Source organism: Scyliorhinus canicula, chromosome 20, assembly GCF_902713615.1.
Source record: "Scyliorhinus canicula chromosome 20, sScyCan1.1, whole genome shotgun sequence".
Classification (NCBI taxonomy): domain Eukaryota; kingdom Metazoa; phylum Chordata; class Chondrichthyes; order Carcharhiniformes; family Scyliorhinidae; genus Scyliorhinus; species Scyliorhinus canicula.
The window spans coordinates 26,496,091-26,517,736 of NC_052165.1; the positions used below are offsets into that span (position 1 = coordinate 26,496,091).

The following is a 21,646-nucleotide window of genomic DNA, read 5'->3' on the forward strand; positions in this document are numbered from 1 at the left end:
CTCCTTTGCATTACAAATAAACTTGTTATATTTTATCTTCAATTAAGACAGGAGTTCAGATTGTTATTCAATGAATTACTGGCTTGTAATAAGTTTGATAATAATCTTTATTGTCACAAGTAGGCTTATATGAACACTGCAATGAAGTTACCGTGAAAAGCCCCTGGTCGCCACTTTCCGGCACCTGTTCGGGTACATGGAGGGAGAATTCAGAATGTCCAAATTACTTAACAGCACTTCTTTTGGGACTTGTGGGAGGAAACCGAAGCACTCGGAGGAAACCGACGCAGAGACGGGGAGGACGTGCAGACTCCGCACAGACAGTAACTTAAGCCGGGAAACGAACCTGGGACCCTGACGCTGTGAAGCAACAGTGCTAACCACTGCACTACCATGCCGCCCAGAACGAGCAATAATGCTTTCTGATTTGCGGCGGGATTGATTATACACTGATATGCATCAGAACCTTCAAGCTGGGGACTGCTTTTAACTTAGTGATATTTTTTTTCCTGGTCCATTAATTAACCAATGCCACCGCATTTAGAAATATGTCTTTCTGTTTTGCAGTTCAGGCACATCTTCCAGGCTGCAGTTTCAGATGTGCATCTGGGTCACAAGAATTATTGATCATAATTACACAGAAATAACAACTCCCCTCGGATCATTTTCCTGGGCTGGATTGAATCCAATTCACTACACTTCTGAGTTAATGCAGATATAAATCCCCATTCTCATCAAGATGGTTATTTTAGAGTAGTGGAAGAAATCAGTCATTGTGTGTCACACAATTCCATTAACGAAGCCCGCATCAAAAATGTAACCGTGAACAGTTTATTGATATTTTTATGATTTATGGGACATCTCTTGCTCAGTTGTTTAATAATGTGTTCTAATGGTATCTGCAGTGTTATAAAAGTGACACCCCAAGCAGAACGTTTCGCATCCCGATATTACTTAACATGCACACGCGGATCAACCCATTCTCAACTTGACTTTTAATATTTAAACACAGTTATTAATTTTATTCTGCAACGCCGAGCTGACAGCTGATGCCAGGATAATTCATTTGGAGAACACTTAAGTTCCCTCAGGCAACAATAGCTGAAACCACTGTAGGTTTCATTCGAGCCAAACTGTGATCTCCCAAATTATTCATGGTGTTTTTTGGTTCATGCAGCCATGAGACCCATTAGATTGCCTGTGCTGGAGACTGTAAACAGGATACTTGCATAGCAAATCTTATTTTTGATCCATGCTTAAATACTAAACAAATCCATTTGCTCTCGTTGCATTTGGTGTGCAATGAGTGAGAGTATCTCTCCTTTTAAATGCATTGAGAGGAAATGGTACATTTACTTACTTCATTCACTTTGAGCTCCAATGAGGTACAGGAAAAGCACAGCTGAGCCATCATCTCCCATTTAACAGGATCAACCGTGCACTCAATACACCGGTCCTGTTGTAGCGTGCGCATAAACATATGGAAGGCATAGAAAAGATTGTTCTCTTGATGATCCTTAGACTCTTCTGAAAGTTTCAGGAAAGTGAATTGTTGACCTCCATTTGGCTTGTAACTTGCTAAAATATTGGCAGGAAAGGTGGATCACGTGGATTATAACAGGCTCAGCTGTGAGGCTGCACTTGCAATCGTTTCCTGTACTGACGAGCAGAGGTCTCTCTTCTGGGGGACTTCCCGACAGGGGCCACCTTATTTAGGGGGGTCGCTTAGGTTGGGGGGGGTGGGGAGTTCCTTAATTAAGGTGTATCGGTGGGGAGTCTCTTTAGTTAGAGGATTTTGTGGGGGGGGGGATGGTGGGTCATTTCACCCCTGTACTTGGAAGGGAGGGGAGGGAGGCAGGGGACACCCAAAAAATCCAGGATGGAGGGCTGAGGGGGGAGCTGAGATGGGGTTGGGGGGAGGGGGGAGGGGGGGGGGGAGCTGAATTGTGATCCAGGGGTTGTGTGGCCATTCGCGGGATATGGCTATCAGGCCACTGCTCAAAATAGCGGCCCGATAACTGGATTCGATAGGGAATCCCTTATAGTCCTCACCATGCATAAATTTGAATGGCTAAGGATTTGGAGCACCAATCTGGTGAAATTCAGCTATGGCGGGAGAACAAAGGGTGATGATTCTCCGGGCCCCGCGCCGGGCCGGAGAATCGCCACAACCGCGCCACGATGTCCTGACGCTGGCGTGCGATTCTCCGAGGTGCGGAGAATCGGCGCCATTTGCGCCGGCGCGTTTGGCGCAGCGTTGGCCGCGGGCCGTTGGAATCGGTAGGGATGATGATTCTCTGGCCCGGAAGGGCCCAGCAGCTGCACCGACACGACAGAGTCCCGCCGGCGCTGTTCACCCCTGGTTGCTGCCGGCGTGAACTCTGTGCGAACGGTCGGGGGTGGCCTGTCGGGGGGCGGGGGGGGGGAGGGGCTCCTTAACCAGGGGTGGGGGGCCTCCGATGGGGCCTGGCCCATGATCGGGGCATACCGATCGGCGGGCCGGCCTTGTTCCCCCCCCCCCCCCCCCCCCCCCCCCAATCCGGGTCTACTTTCTGGCATGGCCGGCCCCTGAACACCAACTCCATGTTGAGTCGGGGCAGGTGCGCTAAAGAAGTCTCCCGCGCATGCGCGGGTTGGCGCGGTGCCCACTTGGGGCCGTGAAAGGAGGCTGGGGGCCAGAATCGGTCGTACCAGGGCCCACTTTGCGCTGTTGTGAAATGCGATGGCATTCACGATGGCGCGAACACTTGGGCTCAATATTGGAGAATCGCCCCCATAGTCTCTCAAATGGAGAATTTAATCTCAGGTGTTGGATGATTGTCTTCAAAATGGATTGGAAAGTTCATCAAGTAACTAAAAATGATGTTGAATATTTATAAGTACCTGATCAGCTCATTTTGAATTGTTAATAATAACTAAAAAGCCACAGCTCCAAATAAACTGTTGATTGAAAGAGATTGACATATTCTGTCAACCATGTGATATTCCAGTGTCTGATGGAGTGGGCGGCTATATCTGGTGAATAATTTAATGTTGTTCTATGTTATAATGCGAATGATCTATATTTCTTCCACAGTCCCTATTTCATTAACAAGTACATGGGCATGAAAAATGGAACCTTCATGAAGCTGGCAGCAGTTGGAACCTGGATGGGGGATTTTGTCACTGCCTGGATGGTGAGAATAACCTTTCTGAATCAGATACCCATTTATTTTCTAATGTTTAACTGGAAGTGTAAGATTGTGAGATTCATCTGCGAGATTGTGCCATTCTTGTTAGGGCATTTCCCCGTGACCTGGATCGAGAATCCCGAAGGTTGTGTTGCCTGCCTGGTGCTTGGGTTCGGCAGATCTCATCTGGGCTGCAGAGGAACTTGGAGTGGGAGGGTAAAGATCTAGTTATATGGTCCACATAGGTACCAACAATATAGGTAGAACAAGGACAGAGGTTCTGCTAAGGTAGTATGAACAGCGAGGAGCTAAATTAAAAAGCAGAACCAAAAAGGCAATAATCTCTGGATTACTACCTGAGCCACGAGCTAATTGGCACTGGGTCAATACGATTAACCAGGTAAATGTGTGGCTCATTGGTGTGGGAGAAACGGGTTTGAATTCGTGGGACATTGGCACCAGTACTGGGGAAGAGGGAACATGTTCCGATGGGATGGACTTCATCTGAATCATGCTGGGACCAGAGTTCCTGGCCAATCGCATAACTAGGGCTTCAAACTCTATAGTGGCAAGAGGGAGGTTCAGTTGCAAGGAGAATTAGAAAATCAAAATTAAAGGAGAAGGTAGAAGTGCAGATTAATGACGAGGACTTGAAACTAGTTAAAGGGGCCGAGGTCTCAGTAGAGGTTAGTAAAGTTTCCAGAACAGGTAAAAGAACAGAGAGTATAGGAGGTGGCAGGAATCTAACTTCAACTAGAGCAAAAAAAAGGGGACAAATATGAGAAGGGGGGCAGTCAATGCAGGACTAAGGGTGTTGTATCTAAACACGTGCAGTACATGGAACAAGGTAAATGAGCATGTTGCACGCATTAATATTGGCCATCACAGAGATGTGACTGCAAAGGGATTAGGGCTGTGGCTTCAATATCCAAGGATATTGAAAAGACAGGCAGATGGGCAAAGGGGGCGGGGTTGTATTGTTACTAAAGAATGAAGTTAAATTGATAGCAAGGCGCGATACAGGATCGGAGGGCGTAGAATATGTATGGGTAGAGTTGAGGAATCGGAAAGGAAAAATGACTCTGATGGGAGTTATGTACAGATCCTCTAGCAGTATTCAGGATGTGGGACAGAAAATAAATCAGGAGATAGATAAGGCATGTAAAAAAGGCAATATTGGGCAACATGGTGGTGCAGTGGTAGCACTGCAGTCTCAAGGCGCCGAGGTCCCAGGTTTGATCCCGGCTCTGGGTCACTGTCCATGTGGAGTTTGCACATTCTCCCCGTGTTTGCGTGGGTTTTGCCTCCACAACCCAAAGATGTGCAGGGTAGGTGGATTGAACACACTAAATGCCCCTTCATTGGAAAAAATGAATTGGGTACTCTAAATTTATTTTTAAATAAAGAAAGGCAATATTACAATAATCATGGGGACTTCAATATGCAGGTGGACTGGGAAAATCAGGTTGGTAGTGCACCCCAAGAATTGGAATTTGTGGAATGTCTAAGATGTTTTTTTGGAGCAGCTTGTGACAGAGCCCACTAGGGAACAAGCAATTCTGGATTTGGTGATGTGTAATGAGGCAGACCTGATTAGGGAACTTAAGGTGAAGGAACTCTTAGGGGGCAGTGACCACAATATGATAGAATTTACCCTGCAGTTTGAGAGGGAGAATCAGATGTAATGGTATTACAGTTGAATAAATGTAACTACAAAGACATGAGGGAGGAGTTGATTGGAAGGGGAGCCCAGCAGGGAAGACAGTGGAACAGCAATGGGAGGAATTTTTGGAGGTTTCGGAGGCACATTCCAAGGAGCAGGAAACATGCTAAGGGGAGGACCAAGTATCCATGGCTGACGAGGGAAGTCAGGGGCAAAAGAAAAAACATACAAAGTGGTGAGGATTAGCAGGAAGCCAGAGGATTGGGAAGCCTTTAAAAGCGAGGAGAGGCCAACTAAATAAGCAATAGGGGAAGAAGTTGAAATGTGAATGCAAGCTAGCTAGTAATATAAAAGATCGCAAGAGGTTTTTTTCAGTATATAAAAGGTAAGAGGCAAAAATAGAAATGGAACACTGGAAAATGAGGCTAGTGAAGTAAGAATAGGAAACAAAGAAATGGCAGAGGAACTGAACAGTTACTTTGCAAAGTGGAAGACACCAGTGGGATACCAAAACTTCAGGAGAATCAGGGGGCAGAGGTGAGTGTAGTGGCCATCACTAAGAAGAAGGTTTGGGAAAACTGAAAGGTCTGAATGTGTATAAGCCACCTGGACAGGATGGACTACACCCCAGGGTACTGAAGGAGATAGCTGAGGAAATCGTGGAGGCATTGGTGATGATCTTTCAGGAATCACCTGGAGGCAGGGAAGTTTCTAGAAGAGTGGAAAATGGCTCATGTGACACCGCTATTTAAGAAGGGAGGGTGGCAGAAGGCAGGAAATTATAGGCCGCTTAGCCTGACTTTGGTCATTGTTAACATTTTAAAGTCCATTATTCAAGATGAGACTGCAGAGTACCTGGAAGTGTAAGATAAAGTAGGACTGAGTTAGCACAACTTTGTCAAGGGGAGGTCATGTCTGAGAAATCTGTTAGAATTAAAGGCAGCATGGTAGCACAAGTGGATAGCACTGTGGCTTCTCAGCGCTAGGGTCCCAGGTTCGATTCCCCGCTGGGTCACTATCTGTGCGGAGTCTGCACATTCTCCCAGTGTCTGCGTGGGTTTCCTCCGGGTGCTCCGCTTTCCTCCCACAGTCCAAATTAGGGGGATTGGGTGGATTAGGTGGATTGACCATGATAGAAATTGTCCTTCATGATCAAAAAAGTTAGGAGGGGATATTGGGTTACGGGGATAGGGTGGAAGTTGGGGCTTAAGTGGGTGGGTGCAGACTCGAAGGACTGAATGGCCTCCTTCTGCACTGTATGTTCTATGCTCTATGTTAATTCTTTGAGGATGTAACAAGGAAATTAGACAAAGGAGAACCAGTGAACGTGCCATAGGAGGCTGTTAAATAAGCGAAGAGTCCATTGTGTTAAGGGTAAGATACTGGCATGGATAGTGGATTGGCTGACTGGCAGAAGGCAGAGAATGGGAATAAATAGGTCTTTTTCAGGATGGCAGCTAATGACTAGTTTGCCTCAGGGGTTGGTGGGACCACACATTTTCACAATATACATTAACGATCTGGAAGAAGGAACTGAGGGTACTGTTCCTAAGTTTGCAGATGATACAAAGATACGCAGAGGGACAGGTCGTATTGAGGAAGTGGGTGGATGGGGGGGGGGGGGGGGGGTGTGGCTGCAGAAGGACTTGGACAGGCTAGGAGAGTGGACAAAGAAGTGGCAGATGGAATACAATGTGGAAAGTTGTGAGGTTATGCACTTTGGAAGGAAGAATGGAGGCATAGACTATTTTCTAAATGGGAACAGGCTTAGGAAATCAGAAGCACAAAAGGACTTGGGAGTCCTGGTTCAGGATTCTCCTCAGGTTAACATGCAGGTTCAGTTGGTAGTTAGGAAGGCAAATGCAATGCTAGCATTCATGTTGAAAGGGCTAGAATACAAGAGCAGGGATGTACTTCTGAGGCTGTATATGGCTCTGGTCAGACCCCATTTGGAGTATTGTGTGCAATTTTGGGCCCGTATCTAAGGAAGGATGTGCTGGCTTTGGAAAGGGTCGCGAGGAGGTTCACAGGTATGATCCCTGGAATGAAGAGCTTGTCATACGAGGAGTGGTTGAGGACTCTGGGTCTGTACTCTATGGAGTTGAGAAGGATGAAGGGGATCTTATTGAAACTTACAGGATACTGAGAGGCCTAGATAGAGTGGACACAGAGAGGATGTTTCCACTAGTAGGAAAAACTAGAAACCAAGGTCACCGAAGGAAAAATTCTTTAAAACTGAGATGAGGAGGAATTTCTTCAGCCAGAGGGTAGTGAATTTTTTGGAACTCATTGCCGCAGAAGGCTGTGGAGGCCAAATCATTGAGTCTCTTAAAGATAGAGATAGATGGGTTCTTGACTAATAAGGGGATCGGGGGTTATGGAGAGAAGGCAGGAGAATGGGGATGAGAAACATATCAGCCATGATTGAATGGCGGAGCAGACACGATGGGCCGAGAGGTCTAATTTGGTCATATGGTTATGATCTAATAGGCAGATAGATTAATTAGAGGTGTGGCTAGGATTCCCGGAACTGTACAACTTTCTGAGATTCTTAAGATAAAATAATTGAATAATTCTTTTTAGTTGCTGGATGGATGACTGATGTTTTATTGTACATGTGAATTGAGACTCAACTACAAAACATGTGCTTGCAAAAACAACTTGTCTATCGTGTGAAGAAAGCAGGCAAAAAAAGGATTTGTGACTACTTTCAAATACTATGTCTTATCTGCACACTTGTAAAATTCAGAGTATAAGTTACTGATGCACGATCAATTGCACAAAAGACTCAGATTGGTACAACTGTGGCTTTATTACAGTCAGATGCCTGGCCTCCTACTGCAGCTGGCGAAATGGGTGATCAGGAAGAGGTCACGCATATTTATACGGCTCCTTGTGGGCGGAGCTAACTGGCAGGGGCTACTGGCGAACCCGTAGTGCAGGTCCTACCGTACCTCCCCTAATACAGGTGCACAGTGGTTCACCACATTCACCCCCTGTTTAAAAATGAGTCCGGCGGGGGTGGCGTGGAACTATATACAGATTTACAAATAATTTACAGTGGGTTGAAAAAAAAATGTCCATTTTGGTAGTCCGGTGCCCGTCAGAGGTTACGTCGGTCCGGTGGTTTGACTGTTTGCTGGGAGCGACGTAACGGTGGCAGAGATGTCGTTGCTGGCGTCGCCGACGTCGGTGCTGGCAGTGTTGATGCTGGCCAGTAGTCGGATGACTCCGGGAGCCTGTCAAAATCTTCCTCGTCCTCTAGCGTGGGCAGGGAAAGGAGGGATGGACCTGATGGGGCTAATGGGAGCGCCGGGGGAGGGGAGGGTGGCGGGAAGTGTGTGGGAGTGGAACCTGAGGGAGCCAGGTCCCTGAGTGAGACCGTATCCTGGCAGCCGTCGGGGAACTCCACATAGGCATACTGAGGGTTGGCGTGGAGCAAGTGTACCCTGTCCACCAAGGGGTCCGCCTTGTGGAGTCGGATATGCCTACGTAGAAGGACCGGTCCTGGAGCTGCGAGTCAAGTCGGGAGCGACACCCCGGACGTGGACGTCCTGGGGAAGGTAAAAACACATTCATGGGGTGTGTTATTTGTGGCAGTGCACAGTAGAGACCGTATGGAGTGTAGTGCATCAGGGAGGACCTGCTGCCAGTGAGAGGCTGGGAGGTTTCTGGACCGTAGGACCAGCTGGACGGCCCTCCAAACTGTCCCGTTCTCCCTCTCTACCTGCCCGTTTCCCCGGGGGTTGCAGCTGGTCGTCCTGCTGGAGGCGATACCCCTGCTGAGCAGGAACTGACGCAGCTCATCGCTCATGAATGAGGATCCCCTGTCACTGTGGATGTAGTCGGGGAAATCGAACAGAGCGAAGATGGTGTTGAGGGCCTTGATGACGGTGGCAGACGTCATATCGGGGCATGGGATGGCGAAGGGGAGCCTCGAGAATTCATCGACACTGAGGATATATGTGTTGCAGTTGGTAGAGGGGAGGAGCCCTTTGATATCCACGCTGAGGCGTTCAAAGGGACGCTTTCACCAGGCGCGCGCAGTCCGGCCGGTAGAAGTGCGTCGTGCACTCCGTATAGACCTGGCAGTCTCTGGTGACTGTCCGTACGTCCTCGACAGAGTAAGGCAGATTGCGGGCTTTGACGAGGTGGTGCAATCGAGTGACCCCCGGGTGACAAAGGCCGTCGGGCAGGGCCCGGAATTGGTCTACTTGTGCGCTGGCACATGTACCTCGGGAGAGGGTGTCTGGGGCCTCGTTGAGCTTGCCGGGACGATACAAAATCTCGTAATTGTAGGGAGAGCTCGATTCTCCACCGCAAGATTTTATCATTTTTGATCTTGCCCCGCTGCGTGTTGTTGAACATGAAAGCTATCGACTGTTGGTCAGTGAGGAGAGTGAATCTCCTGCCGGCCAGGTAATGCCTCCAATGCCGCACAGCTTCAACGATAGCCTGGGCCTCTTTTTCAACGGATGAGTGCCGAATTTCAGAGGCATGAAGGGTGCGGGAAAAGAATGCCACGGGTCTGCCTGCCTGGTTTAGAGTGGCGGCGAGGGCAACATCTGATCGCCTTGCTTTCTATTTGAAAGGGCAGTGTCTCATCCACTGTGTGCATCCCGGCCTTGGCTGTGTCTGCTCTAATACGGGCAAATGCATATTGTGCCTCGGCCGTGAGGGGAAATTGGGTGGACAGTATGAGTAGGTGGTCCTTGTCCGCGTAGTTTGGGACCCACTGGGCGTAGTAGGAGAAGATCCCAAGGCAGCGTTTGAGGGTCTTGGGGCAGTGGGGGAAGGGGAGCTCCATGAGGGGGCACATGCGGTCGGGATCGGGCCCTAGGAGTCTGTTTTGGACTACATAGCCGAGGATGGCTAGATGGGTCGTACGGAACACACACTTCTCCTTGTTGTATGTAAGATTGAGGAGAGTGGCAGTGCGGAGAAATTTAGAGAGGTTGGCGTCGTGGTCCTGCTGGTCATGGCCGCAGATGGTGACGTTGTCTAAGTACGGAAACGTGGCCTGCAGACCGTACCGGTCGACCATTCGGTCCATCTCCCGTTGGAAGACCGAGACCCCGTTAGTGACACCGAAGGGAACCCTAAGAAATTGATAGAGCCGACCGTCCGCATCGATGGCAGTGTATGGACGGTCCGATTTATGGATGGGGAGCTGGTGGTAGGCGGATTTCAGGTCAATTGTTGAGAAGACCCGGTACTGTGCAATCTGATTGACCATATCAGATATGCGTTTGGGGGGGGGGGCGGTACGTGTCGAGCTGCGTGTACCGATTGATGGTCTGGCTGTAGTCCACGACCATTCTGTGTTTCTCCCCAGTTTTAACCACCACCATTTGGGCTCTCCAGGGGCTGTTGCTGGCCTCGATAATACCCTCCCGAAGCAGCCGCCGGACCTTGGACCTGATGAAGGCCTTGTCCTGGGCGCTGGACCGTCTGCTCCTGGTGGCGACGGGCTTGCAATCCGCAGTTAGATTGGCAAAGAGGGAGGGGGGTCAACCTTGAGGGTCGTGAGGCCGCAAACGGTGAGTGGAGGTAGGGGCCCGCCGAATTTGAGGGTGAGGCTCTGGAGATTAGACTGAAAATCCAGACCCAGCAATAGTGCAGCGTTGGAGAGGATGTAGAGGCGGAAACCGCTGAATTCTACGCCCTGGACAGTGAGATTGACCACACAGAACCCTCAGATCGAGACAGAGTGGGATCCGGAGGCCAGGGAGATCTGTTTGTTGGCGGGGTGGACAGCGAGAGAGCAGCGCCTTACCGTGTCTGGGTGAATGAAGCTTTCGGTGCTCCCGGTGTCCAGCAGGCAAGAGGTCGTGTGGCCGTTGATTTTCACTGTCGTCGAAGCGGTGGCCAGGTTGTGAGGACGGAACTGGTCCAGTGTCATCGAGGCGAGCTGCGGGTGGTCATCCGAGGATTCAGATGGGGAGCGTCGGCGACCCGGATCCAGCGCTCCAGTCCCGTGGGGGAGACAAAATGGCGGCGTCCGGAGGCCCTGTTGGGAACAAGATGGCGGCGTCCATGGAGCGCACGCTGTGGGGGCGGGGCAAGATGGCGGCGCCCATGGTGCGCACGTTGTGGGGGAGGGGCAAGATGGCGGCACCCATGGGCCGCACGTGGACCTGGGGGGAGAGGATGGCGGCGCCCACTGGTCACACGTGGCCCCGGGAGGAGAAGGTGGCGGCGCCCATTGCGCGTTCGGCTGGGGGAGGGGGCGATTGCGGGCGCGATAGCAGCGACTGCTGATTCCATTGTTGTTAGAGATGTTTAACCATTCCATATCTCGGGGATATTGCCGGCCACATTGGCGCAGGGTCGATTGTTTTTTAAAGAAGGATAAGGATCCAACAATGTAGGTCATATCACCCCATTTCACTATTGAATGCAGATGCAAAGTTGGTGAAGGTTTTGGCAATGTACTTAGAGCCCAACCTTCCAGGAGTTAGATTGGAGAAACAGACTGGGTTTGTTCAGGGCAGGCTGCTGTTGGCCAATATTTAGCGATTGCTTAATGTTGGTCTGTCCCCCTCTTCAGCCCTGAGCCAGAGGTAATTATTTCATTGGATGCTGAAAAGGTGTTTGATATAGTGGGGTGGTGGTATCTGTTGGAAGGTTTGGTTTTGGACTTGCATTTATATTTTAGATCCAACTTTTATATGGGACCCCAACTCCGGGCGTTGATACAAATGACTTGAGCTCTAAATATTTCCAGCTGAAGAGAGGTACGAGGCTGGGTGTCCATTGTCCCTGCTATTGTTTGCCTTGGCAATTAAGCCTCTGGCCAAAGCATTGAGGTCATCTACGAGGTGGAGGGGAATAAACAGGAGGGGAGGGAACATAGGATGTCTTCATACGTGGTTGATTTTGCTGTTGCATGTAACAGATCCTCTCTCCAGCGTAGAGAAGATCATGAAGCTACTTAGGAGTTTTGCCTCATTCTTGAGATATAAATTAAACTTGGGCAAAAGCGAATACTTTCCAGTGAATCTCTCAGAAGGGACCCAACCTGGGGAGGTTGCCTTTTCGCCTGATCCAAGTGCAGCTTCCGTTATCTGGGAATCTGGGCGGCCCATGATTGCGCCTCACTCCATAAACTAAATTTTGAGTGCCTGGTAAATGGGTCTAAGTCTGATTTGAAGAAGTAGGAAAACATCCCTCTGTCCCTGGCGGGCAGGGTTTAGTCCAGGGGTGGGCAAACTATGGCCCGCGGGCCGCATGCGGCCCGCCAAAGGTATTTCTGCGGCCCACCAAGTCATTAAAAAAAAAACAATTAAAAACATTTTTTTTTTTTTTTTTTTTTTAAATTTTTTTTAAGGTTAATGGGGGGGGGCTGTTGGGTTACTTACTGGTATAGGGTGGATACGTTGACTTGAGTAGGGTGATCATTGCTCGGCACAACGTCGAGGGCCGAAGGGCCTGTTCTGTGCTGTTCTATGTTCTATATGAGGCGCCCAGAATCATAACCGGGTGAAGTAATTATTTTACTTAATATACTATGCGGCCCTTTGTGAATTGTGAATTTCTGAATGTGGCCCTTGCACGGAAAAGTTTGCCCACCCCTGGTTTAGTCGATAAAGATTTTAAATATTTTTTTTTTTTTTTAGAGTATCCAATTTTTTTTTCCACTTAAGGGGCAATTTAGCATGGCCAATCAACCTACCCTGCACATCTTTTGGGTTGTGGGAGTGAGACCCACGCAGACATGAGGAAAATGTGCAAACTCCACATGGACAGTGACCCAGGGTCGGGATGGAACCTAGGACCTCGCCGCCATAAGGCAGCAGTGCTAACCACTGTGTCACCATGCTGCCCTTCAGTCGGTAAAGGTGAATATCCTCTCAAGGTTTCTATTTTACTTTGTGACTCCCAGTTTTCCTTTCCAAATCTTTCTTTGTGCAAGCCAATAAAAGTAAACATCTTTTATATGGGCTGGCACCCCGCGGATTGGCAGGGTGTTTTTGCAGCGGGAAAGGCAGTCAGGCTGCCTACTGTTGCCCAATCTGTTGCTTTATTAATGGGCAACCGATATTGAGAAGGTACGGATGGGGTGGTTTAAGGGTACGGAGACCATGTGGGGGCAGATGGAGAGGGATTTCTGCAGAGATACTAGTTTGACTGTGTTGGTTAGGGCTCCACTTCAGTTTTGCCCTACAAAGTGGACTTCACGTCCGGCGGTGGTGGCCACTTTGAGAATATGGATTTGGGCAACATTGCAAGCTGTGTGCCATGTCACTGTTGGCCGCAATCTACGCAAATCATCATTTTGTTCCAGCAGCCTTGGACTCATCGTTTGGGGCATTGGGGGAAAGGAGGGGTTGGAGCGGCTTGGGGACATGTTTATTTGATGGATAAGGTTCTTTTGACGGTTGGGCTGGGATATTGGACATTTATAGTCAGCTTGTGTCGATGGAGCAAGTGCCATTGGAGGAGGTTACAAGAAAGTAGGAGAGGGAGCTTGGTCAGGCATGGAGTGAGGCCCTACACAGAGTCAACTCCACCACCTCATGTGCTCGGTTCAGCTTGATTCAGTTCAAAGTGGTGCATCAGGCACGTCTGACCAGGGCACGGATCAGTGTTTTTTCCCCCAGATATAGAGGATAGGTATGAGCGTTGTTCACCGGGTCTGGAACATTTTTACATTAAAATTTTTTTAAATTCATCCATGGGATGTGGGCGTGGTTGGCTGGGCCTGCACTTATTGTCCATCCCTGAGGGCATTTAAGAGTCAACCACATTGCTGTGGAGTCACGTGTAGGCCAGCTCAGGTAAGGACGGCAGATTTCCTTCCCTAAAGGACATTCGTGAACCAGATGTTTTACGACAATTGACAATGATGTCTTGATCGTCATTAGACTTTTAATTTCAGATATTTATTGAATTCAAATTCCACCAACTGCCTTAATGGGATTCAAACCCAGTTCCCCAGAGCATTACCCTGGAATTCTAGTCCAGTGAAAATGCCACTACCTACGCTATCATATGCATATGTTCTGATCTTGTCCTAAACTTGAACTTTTGGGTCTCCTTCATCATCACGTCAGGGTTTCTTGAGATTGAGTTGGAGACTTGCCCTTTGGCGGCTAACTTTCGGGTCTGGGACTCGCGAGAGCTGCAGACGGGGCGAAGGTGGAAGCTCTTACCTTCATCTCACTAATAGCCCAACGGCGAGCTCTGCTTGGGTGGGGGACTCAGTTCCTCCCAGTGCTTCTTCGTGGTTAAGTGACCTTATGGAGTTATTTGCACTAAGGTCAAGTATATCATGAGGGGTTTGGCAAAAGGGTTCTGCTCGAGATGACAGCCTTTCATTTTCGGGGAGGGAGGGGCATTCTGGGATTTGTTTTGGGTTTTGTCTCACTTGTTTTTCTTTTGGGTGAGGCAGGGTGGGGGATGAGAGGGGGTGATTGAATCTAGAATTGTATTTGTTGTGTAGTATGGTTTTTAATATGTTATATTGAAAGATAGTTCTCAAAAATATGTTTTTAAAAATCAAGCACTCGTCTTCTTAAAATATCCTTAAAATCTCCACATCAAAATATCCTTGGCACAGTTGCCAATTGCGTAAAGGAGCACGCTGACTTGACCTTTATCTGGTGTCTCAGAGGCAGTCCGCTATTAACTGAATTGGTGATGCCAGTTTCTCCAGTTCACAGCTTGGTCGAGAACCTCCATGAGGTCCAGGAGAATGGGCAGGGGTAAGATTGCCTCCATAGCTCTGTGTGCTTGTAACCGGCTGTCGTGGGACTCTGGTAGCAATTAGTTGCTCTGATTGCAGTTGCGGGCATTTGTCAGGTGCACTCTGTGAGCTGACAACCTTCACGTTTCCCACCTTCATCAGTGTCGACTTGGATCCTGAGTAAAGGGTTCTCAGACTGCTGTCACCGCGTATTATTGTCACAGCTGGGCTGTGGGTGACTTTGATAGAAGAGAGCTGGGAAATAGTCTGTTGCAAGCTAGTGCACATTTATTGACTCTTTGCACCATTTACCGAGACAAACCTTAACAGGACTCCATTAGATCCCTCTTGCCTCAAGTTCCAGTTCCATGTGATCTGGCATCACTGATTATGCACCCTCACTAATAGCATAATAGCTACTAACTCTTTTTGTCCCAAATCAGTTCCCTGGCATTAGGAAGGGTGGGGCTGCGGAAAGCCACCCCACCCCTTGCCTCTGACCCCTCTCCCCTCCCTGTGACACCCCCAACCTGCCACACCCACCTGTGTTCAGGGAGACAGCGATGATTCTGGACAAAGGCCTCTGAGCACTACCATCACCAACCATTGCTCCCGGTGGCGCTTCCTGCAGTTGCCAGCCTCTGATTGGCCAGCAACCCTTGGGAGAGATGCAGGACCTCCACTGCCAGGGCCCTAAATCCTGAGGATGTCCCGATGCTGGGTAGATAGGTGCCTGGTGGGGTTAAGGGGATAAAGGAGATAGGGTGGAGGGGTGGGGCTTAGGTGGGGTGCTCTTTCGAAGGGCCGGTTCAGACTCGATGGGCTGAATGGCCTCCTTCTGCACTGTAAATTCTATAATTCTATGATTTAACCTCTTTAGCCTTCCCACGGAATCCGCACTCTACCAGTTTCCCAACCTGTGGGTGAGACCCCTATTAAAACCTGGCCCATGTATGGGTCTGCATGCTGGTGTTTAACAATTGATCATTCACCACAGTATATTGGCCACTGGAGATTATGTGCGATAGACATCGCATAATTTACCTCTTCTAAAGGGCGCAAACTATCATAATGTCAAGCTAGTTCAAGTCAGCTATGGCTCTGGCAGTAGCACTTTTGCTCTGTATCAGAACATTGTGAATTCAAATCCAGAGTGTTGAGCTGACACTCCCACACAGCACTGAGAAGCTGCACTGTCAGAGGCTGATGCAAAACTGTAAACTATTTGGTGGCACAATTTGAGCAAGAGCGGGGTTGAGGGATGGGTGTGGGGTTGGCTTATGCCTGTGTCCTGGTCAATATTTATCCTCAATCAACATAATAAATTCAAATGATCTGGTTATAGTCAAATTGCTGTTAGTGGGAGTTTACTGTGTATCAATTGGCTGCCATGTTTCCTCCATTACAGCAGTGACTGCGTTTCGAAAGAATTGGCTTTAAAGTGTATTGTAATGGTTGGAGGTTGCGAAAGGTGCTATATAAATGAAATTTCTGTTTCTTTCTATAGCATAGTGCCAGAAATATTTTGTATCGTTTGTTTGTTGGTCAAACAAAATGATAGAAACCAAAAGATACTGAAGTGGCATAATCGTTCAAATCAACGTCTGTGCATGGGAAAAAAGACTATTGGTGGGTGGGGGGGGGGGGGGGGGGGGGCTTTCCACGCCACCTGACCCCCACAGTGTGTTTCTCAGTGGCTGGAGTCGGTCCGCTGGTGGCGGGACCTTATGGTCCTGCTACAGTCAATGGGATTTCCCATTGACTCCAACCCCTGCTGCCAGGAAACCTCCGGCGGGTTTGTTGTTCGTGGAACTGGATGATCCCTGTTAGAATATCGGACGAGAACACAACTACTGTAAAATTGTGAGGAAATGTTCCTGCCCCACAGGAGTGATAACACAGGCCCATAGGTATCTTTTATATTGAAGCAAACTTTAATATAAACACAGAATTCACCACATTAACAACAGAGAAATGACTTTACAGTTAACAGTTACAACGGTTCTTAAGTAAAAGGAGAAACTCTAACTTCATCCCTAAACCTGCCTCTGTATTCCAATTAAGCAAACCAATATTGTCCAAATACCACTGATGAATAAAGTTAACAACCACGTTTATACTTTGGAGAGAGAACCTATTTTTTCACTCCAGCTCATAATGGCAGGGCACCCCGGGCCCAATCCCCGGCACAGGCAACCTGCCACTGGGCATGCTGCACCGCCAGCCAGCATCCCGACCCTGTCTGTGCCACCCAGGTATTCTGGCAGAGCCATGGTGCTCAGATGGCAGTACTAAGGTGCTCAGGCGGCGGCAGGAGTGCCAGAGTACCAACCCACCCAGAGCCCGACCACCCAGGGCCCTGATGGCCTGGGAGACCCACCTAGGCAACCACATCTGAGTGGACCAAAACTGAAACCTCTGTTCGGATTAAAATCCTAGGAAGAACTAACTTTTCAAACCAACCTGGTTTCTCCCAAAGCATAAGACATTCTCCTCCAACAAGACGTCTCCTGATCTGTTTAGCTAGGACCAAATACAATACCCCTCACAAATAATCTACATCCCAGTTGTTATTTAAACATACATAATATTCCATTAACCGAACACTTCATCTGCAAAATCAATGATAAACTCACTTCTATGACCCCGTAATCCCAGATTTAGCTGACATACTGTCTGTATGCATTTTAACCAGAGTTTAATAACATTACTGCAAAAAAGAAGTAATTTCTTGTGTTCATCATAATTCCACTGATGAGAACAGCCAGAAACACTCTTCTCCCCTGCCCCTACCCAACTCCTTTTTTGAGTGTATTAGAATATGATCCATACTAGGAACCATTCAAATTTAACTCCGAGTAACCCTTTGTGATGAGAGTGGAGAATGCAAATTCCAGTTCATTGTGCAATTCAGATCTCCCATCAAAACTGAAGCTGAGTATTGACGAGAGCAATTTCCGTGATGGAAACAAAGAGTTTGACAGATGTCAAAAGTTGTGATGTCAGCAGTACACACGTATCCTCTCCGCCCTTCTCCATTCCGAAGGGGCTGTTCCCTGTACATTATCCCGAACAACATCTGCTTTTCCTATGGCATCTTTCCCTACAAGTGCAAGAGAAGCAACACCGCCCTTTTTATTTTGTCCCTTCACACCATCCGAGGCCTGATGCACTCCTCCCAGCTGAAACAGCAATTTACTTGTGCTCCTTTCAGTTTGGCATACCGTATTTGCTGCTCATGGCGCAATCTCCTCTATATGTGGCAGCACGGTAGCATTGTGGTTAGCACAATCGCTTCACAGCTCCAGGGTCCCAGGTTCGATTCCGGCTTCGGTCACTCTGTGTGGAGTCTGCACATCCTCCCCGTGTGTGCGTGGGTTTCCTCCGGGTGCTCCGGTTTCCTCCCACAGTCCAAAGATGCGCAGGTTAGGTGGATTGGCCATGCTAAATTGCCCTTAGTGTCCAAAATTACCCTTAGTGTCGGGTGGGGTTACTGGGTTATGGGGATAGGGTGGAGGTGTTAACCTTGGGTAGGGTGCTCTTTCCAGGAGCCGGTGCAGACTCGATGGGCCGAATGGCCTCCTTCTGCACTGTAAATTCTATGATTCTATGATATTGGGGAGACCAAATGCATTGGGTGGTTGCTTTGTGGAGCATTTTAATTCAATCTGCCTGCGTGGATCTCTGCTTCCAGTCACCTGTCATTGTGATTCTCCACCTTGCTCCCAGTCGACCTGACCTTTTCTGCCCTTGGCATGATGCAGTGTTTCAATGAGACTTAATGCAAACTCGAGGAACCACATCTCATCTGCATAATTTACAGTCTTCTGAACTGAACATTTGAGTTGAACAATTTTGGATTTTAACCTCTTCTCCCCTCCATCCTATCACACGCCTTCCCTTTTGAGTCTTCTTCCAACCCTGCCCCTTTTCACTTTATTAAAATGGGTTACATCCCTAACTTTGCCCAATTCCGATGAAAGACCACAGACACAACCGTTTAAAACTAGCCACACCCCATTTAATAATAATAAAAATCTTTATTATTGTCACAAGTAGGCTTACATTAACACTGCAATGAACTTACTATGAAAAGCCCCTAGTTGCCACATTCCGGCACCTGTTCGGGTACACGGCGAAAGAATTCAGAATGTCCAAATTACCGAACAGCACATCTTTCGGGACTTGTGGGAGGAAACTGGAGCACCCGGAAGAAACTGGCACAGAACACTGGGAGAACGCACAGACTCCACACAGACAGTGACACAAGCCAGAATCGAACCTGAATCCTGGAACTGTGAAGCAACAGTGCTAACAACTGTGCTACTGTGCCGCCCATTTCCGACCAATCCCATTTTCTCCAGTAAAGGAAAAAGGGGAGCGGCGTGAGACACACATGAGGGAAAACTGCACTCAGCAGGGCCAGTTGAACTCAGTGCGGAGTTCAAACCGACCCCGTTTTCACTATAGCAAGGGCCATAACAGTGTGAGAGTCACACATTTTTAGAAGTTTCCCGACTCGTGCTACGTGCCCTGGGAGTGACAATCCAGCCAGTTAACTCTGTTTTCTTTTCCATAGATGCTGCCAGACCTGCTGAGTATTTCCAACAATTTCTGGTATCTCACAACTTTTGAGTTGCCTGTCAGTCTGAACGCTCGCTCCTTCCATACTTCCATTTCCTTTAATGGCCCATCAATTGTGGGATGAGAGTCATCATCTCCACTGTCCAGTAATCTGCATATATTAACATTCAAATAAATTGTTTGGGCCACCAAGCAATTCCTCTGCTTAATTAGTTTCTGCACATAGGCATTGAACCAAACAGTAAAAATGATTAGGGTTGACATTTAACACTGAAATAAAAACAGAAAATGCTGGAAGCACCCAGCACACCAGGAAGCCTTGCGAAGAGAGAAACAGAGGTAACATTTTAGGCTGGTGACCTTTCAAACAACACTCAATATGTTGCCTCGTATCTCGAACGATTGAATACGCCATTGCAGGAAGAACGGGTTGTGGTAATTTTAAATACCAATTTTGCAAATTGAGTCGCGGTATGATTAATGCCCAGCAGTATCCGGTGGTTGCTTCTGCTTCACACCATTTGTTTGCTCTCCAAAATCACTCTTGCGCTCAAGCAGGGAGACCCTCCCTTGGAACTGTTAAATGGTTGATTGGTGATCAAAGATGAAGAATGCGGGAGTGATCCAAAATCTGCTCTTGTTGATCAAATTTGTGAATCAGTTATGTACACTGTTTACCACTGCCATAAGAAAATGAGGTCCTGTTACTCCGCAGCTATCTAAACTCAAATCTGATTTACCCTAACTCTCTGAAATCAGGACATAGAAGAGAACAGACCCTTTTTTTGACACAATCTACATCAAACATTAATGGAATTCTCAAATCAGCTTTTCTCTAATCGATTTAACCTGGATTTTGTCATATCTATGCCCTTCTCTATTATCATAAAAGATTTTTTATGGGTTACTATTGCCCAGAGTTTCTCTACTTTTAATTCTCTTCTCTGGTCTGGTTCACTCTTCATGATTACATTCAGTGGCTAATTATCTCAGGATGGGCTTTTTTACATATTGGGTTGGGAAGGAGTCCTGTACACATTGTTGAAACCCAATTCCCCTTACTTCAGTTAATCATGGTGTATAGATCGAGTATCCTTTACCTGAAACCCTTGGCACTGATGGATATAAATAAACCTATTGAAGAGAGCGATTGTCACGCCACCAAAATTAAGCAGCCAGGCCAGACAACTATGGACTCCAGCTGGCTGATTTATGGTGATGAGAATGATACATTATACACACTTCCCGTTTGCTTCCTTAACCTTTCTCACCCATAGTGTATCTGATGGTCTTTTAGATACCAAAAGAGAAAATGCTGGAAAATCTCAGCAGGCCTGGCAGCATCTGTAAGGAGAGAAAAGAGCTAATGTTTTGAGTCCAAGTGACTCTGTCATTTTAGATATGGTGGGATAAAAGCACCAAAGCACTAAATAACCACAAGAATCACAAGAAAAGGGAGAGTGTGTGACTGTAAACACTGCAGACAAGCAACTAACCAAAGGTTGGGTCCAGTGTAGGCTCGGGTCACAGACATCCAACGCAAAATGTCGGTGAGGTTTGAGTTGGCTCACATTAAGGACCCGCTCAAAAAAAAGTTTGGTTTTTGGAAGTATTTGACTTTTGCCTGTCCAGATAAAGGACATTTGACGAGCTGAACTCCTCCATGATGAAACATATAATATCCTAAGGCAACTTGATATGGTGGATACCAGGAGGATGTTTTATCCTGTTGATGAAGGGGGGGGGGGGGGGGGGGGGGGTGTTGGCGACTAGAATGAGGTGCCACAGTTTAAGAATAAGAGGTCTCCCTTTTTAAGATGGAGATGAAAAGAAATTATTTCTCTCCGAGGGCCATTAGTCTGTGGAACTTACGGCCAGGTTTTTGATAGACAAGGAAGTTGAGGGTAATGGGAGGCAGACGTCAAAATGGGGTTGAGACTTCAATTGGATAGTCATGATCGTATTGAATGGCGGAGGCGGCTCAAAGGCTACTCCTCCTAACTCCTATTTTTCTTTTAGTCAGGATAACAAATGTTTCTGCATATTTCTTTCTTCACGTCCTTTCCACTATTAGGTGGTCTATAGACCACACCTATATAATCTTTTAATTCTATCCTATGGATTCTATTTTTGTCTTACTGATAGCTGTAATGGCTTGTAATGCAGAACAAGACCAGCAGCGAGGGTTCAGTTCCCGTACCGGCCCCCTGAACAGGCGGCGGAATGTGGCGACTAGGTGCTTTTCACAGTAACTTCATTGAAGCCTACTTGTGACAATAAGCGATTTATTATTATTATCGTTATGTTAGTTCTCTTAACCTTATGCCAATTTGCATAGGGCTCAGGCGGTAATCTAGAGATTATTACCCTTAAAGACCTGCTTTTTAATTTGCAGCCTAACTCCTGTTACATTTTCAGCACAACCTCCTCTTTGCTCCTCCCCTTGTTTTTCCAGTGTGAGTCATGGCAACTGGATTTACCTCAGCCATTCCAAGTTCCTTTACTATATCCCTAAATCCGATACTGGGTACGCAATACATC

General features: G+C 47.7%; 1 protein-coding gene across 4 annotated transcripts in view; it reads left to right on the forward strand.

The window, feature by feature from the left end:
- The window catches only part of tmem117 (transmembrane protein 117), a 410,204-nt gene that overhangs the window by 191,745 nt on the left and 196,813 nt on the right, over positions 1-21,646 (forward strand). For all 4 annotated transcript variants that reach the window (XM_038780445.1, XM_038780448.1, XM_038780447.1 and 1 more), the window contains one exon: positions 3,077-3,176. In XM_038780445.1, the coding sequence (XP_038636373.1) occupies positions 3,077-3,176 (100 nt within the window). The remainder of the gene's footprint in view (positions 1-3,076; positions 3,177-21,646) is intronic.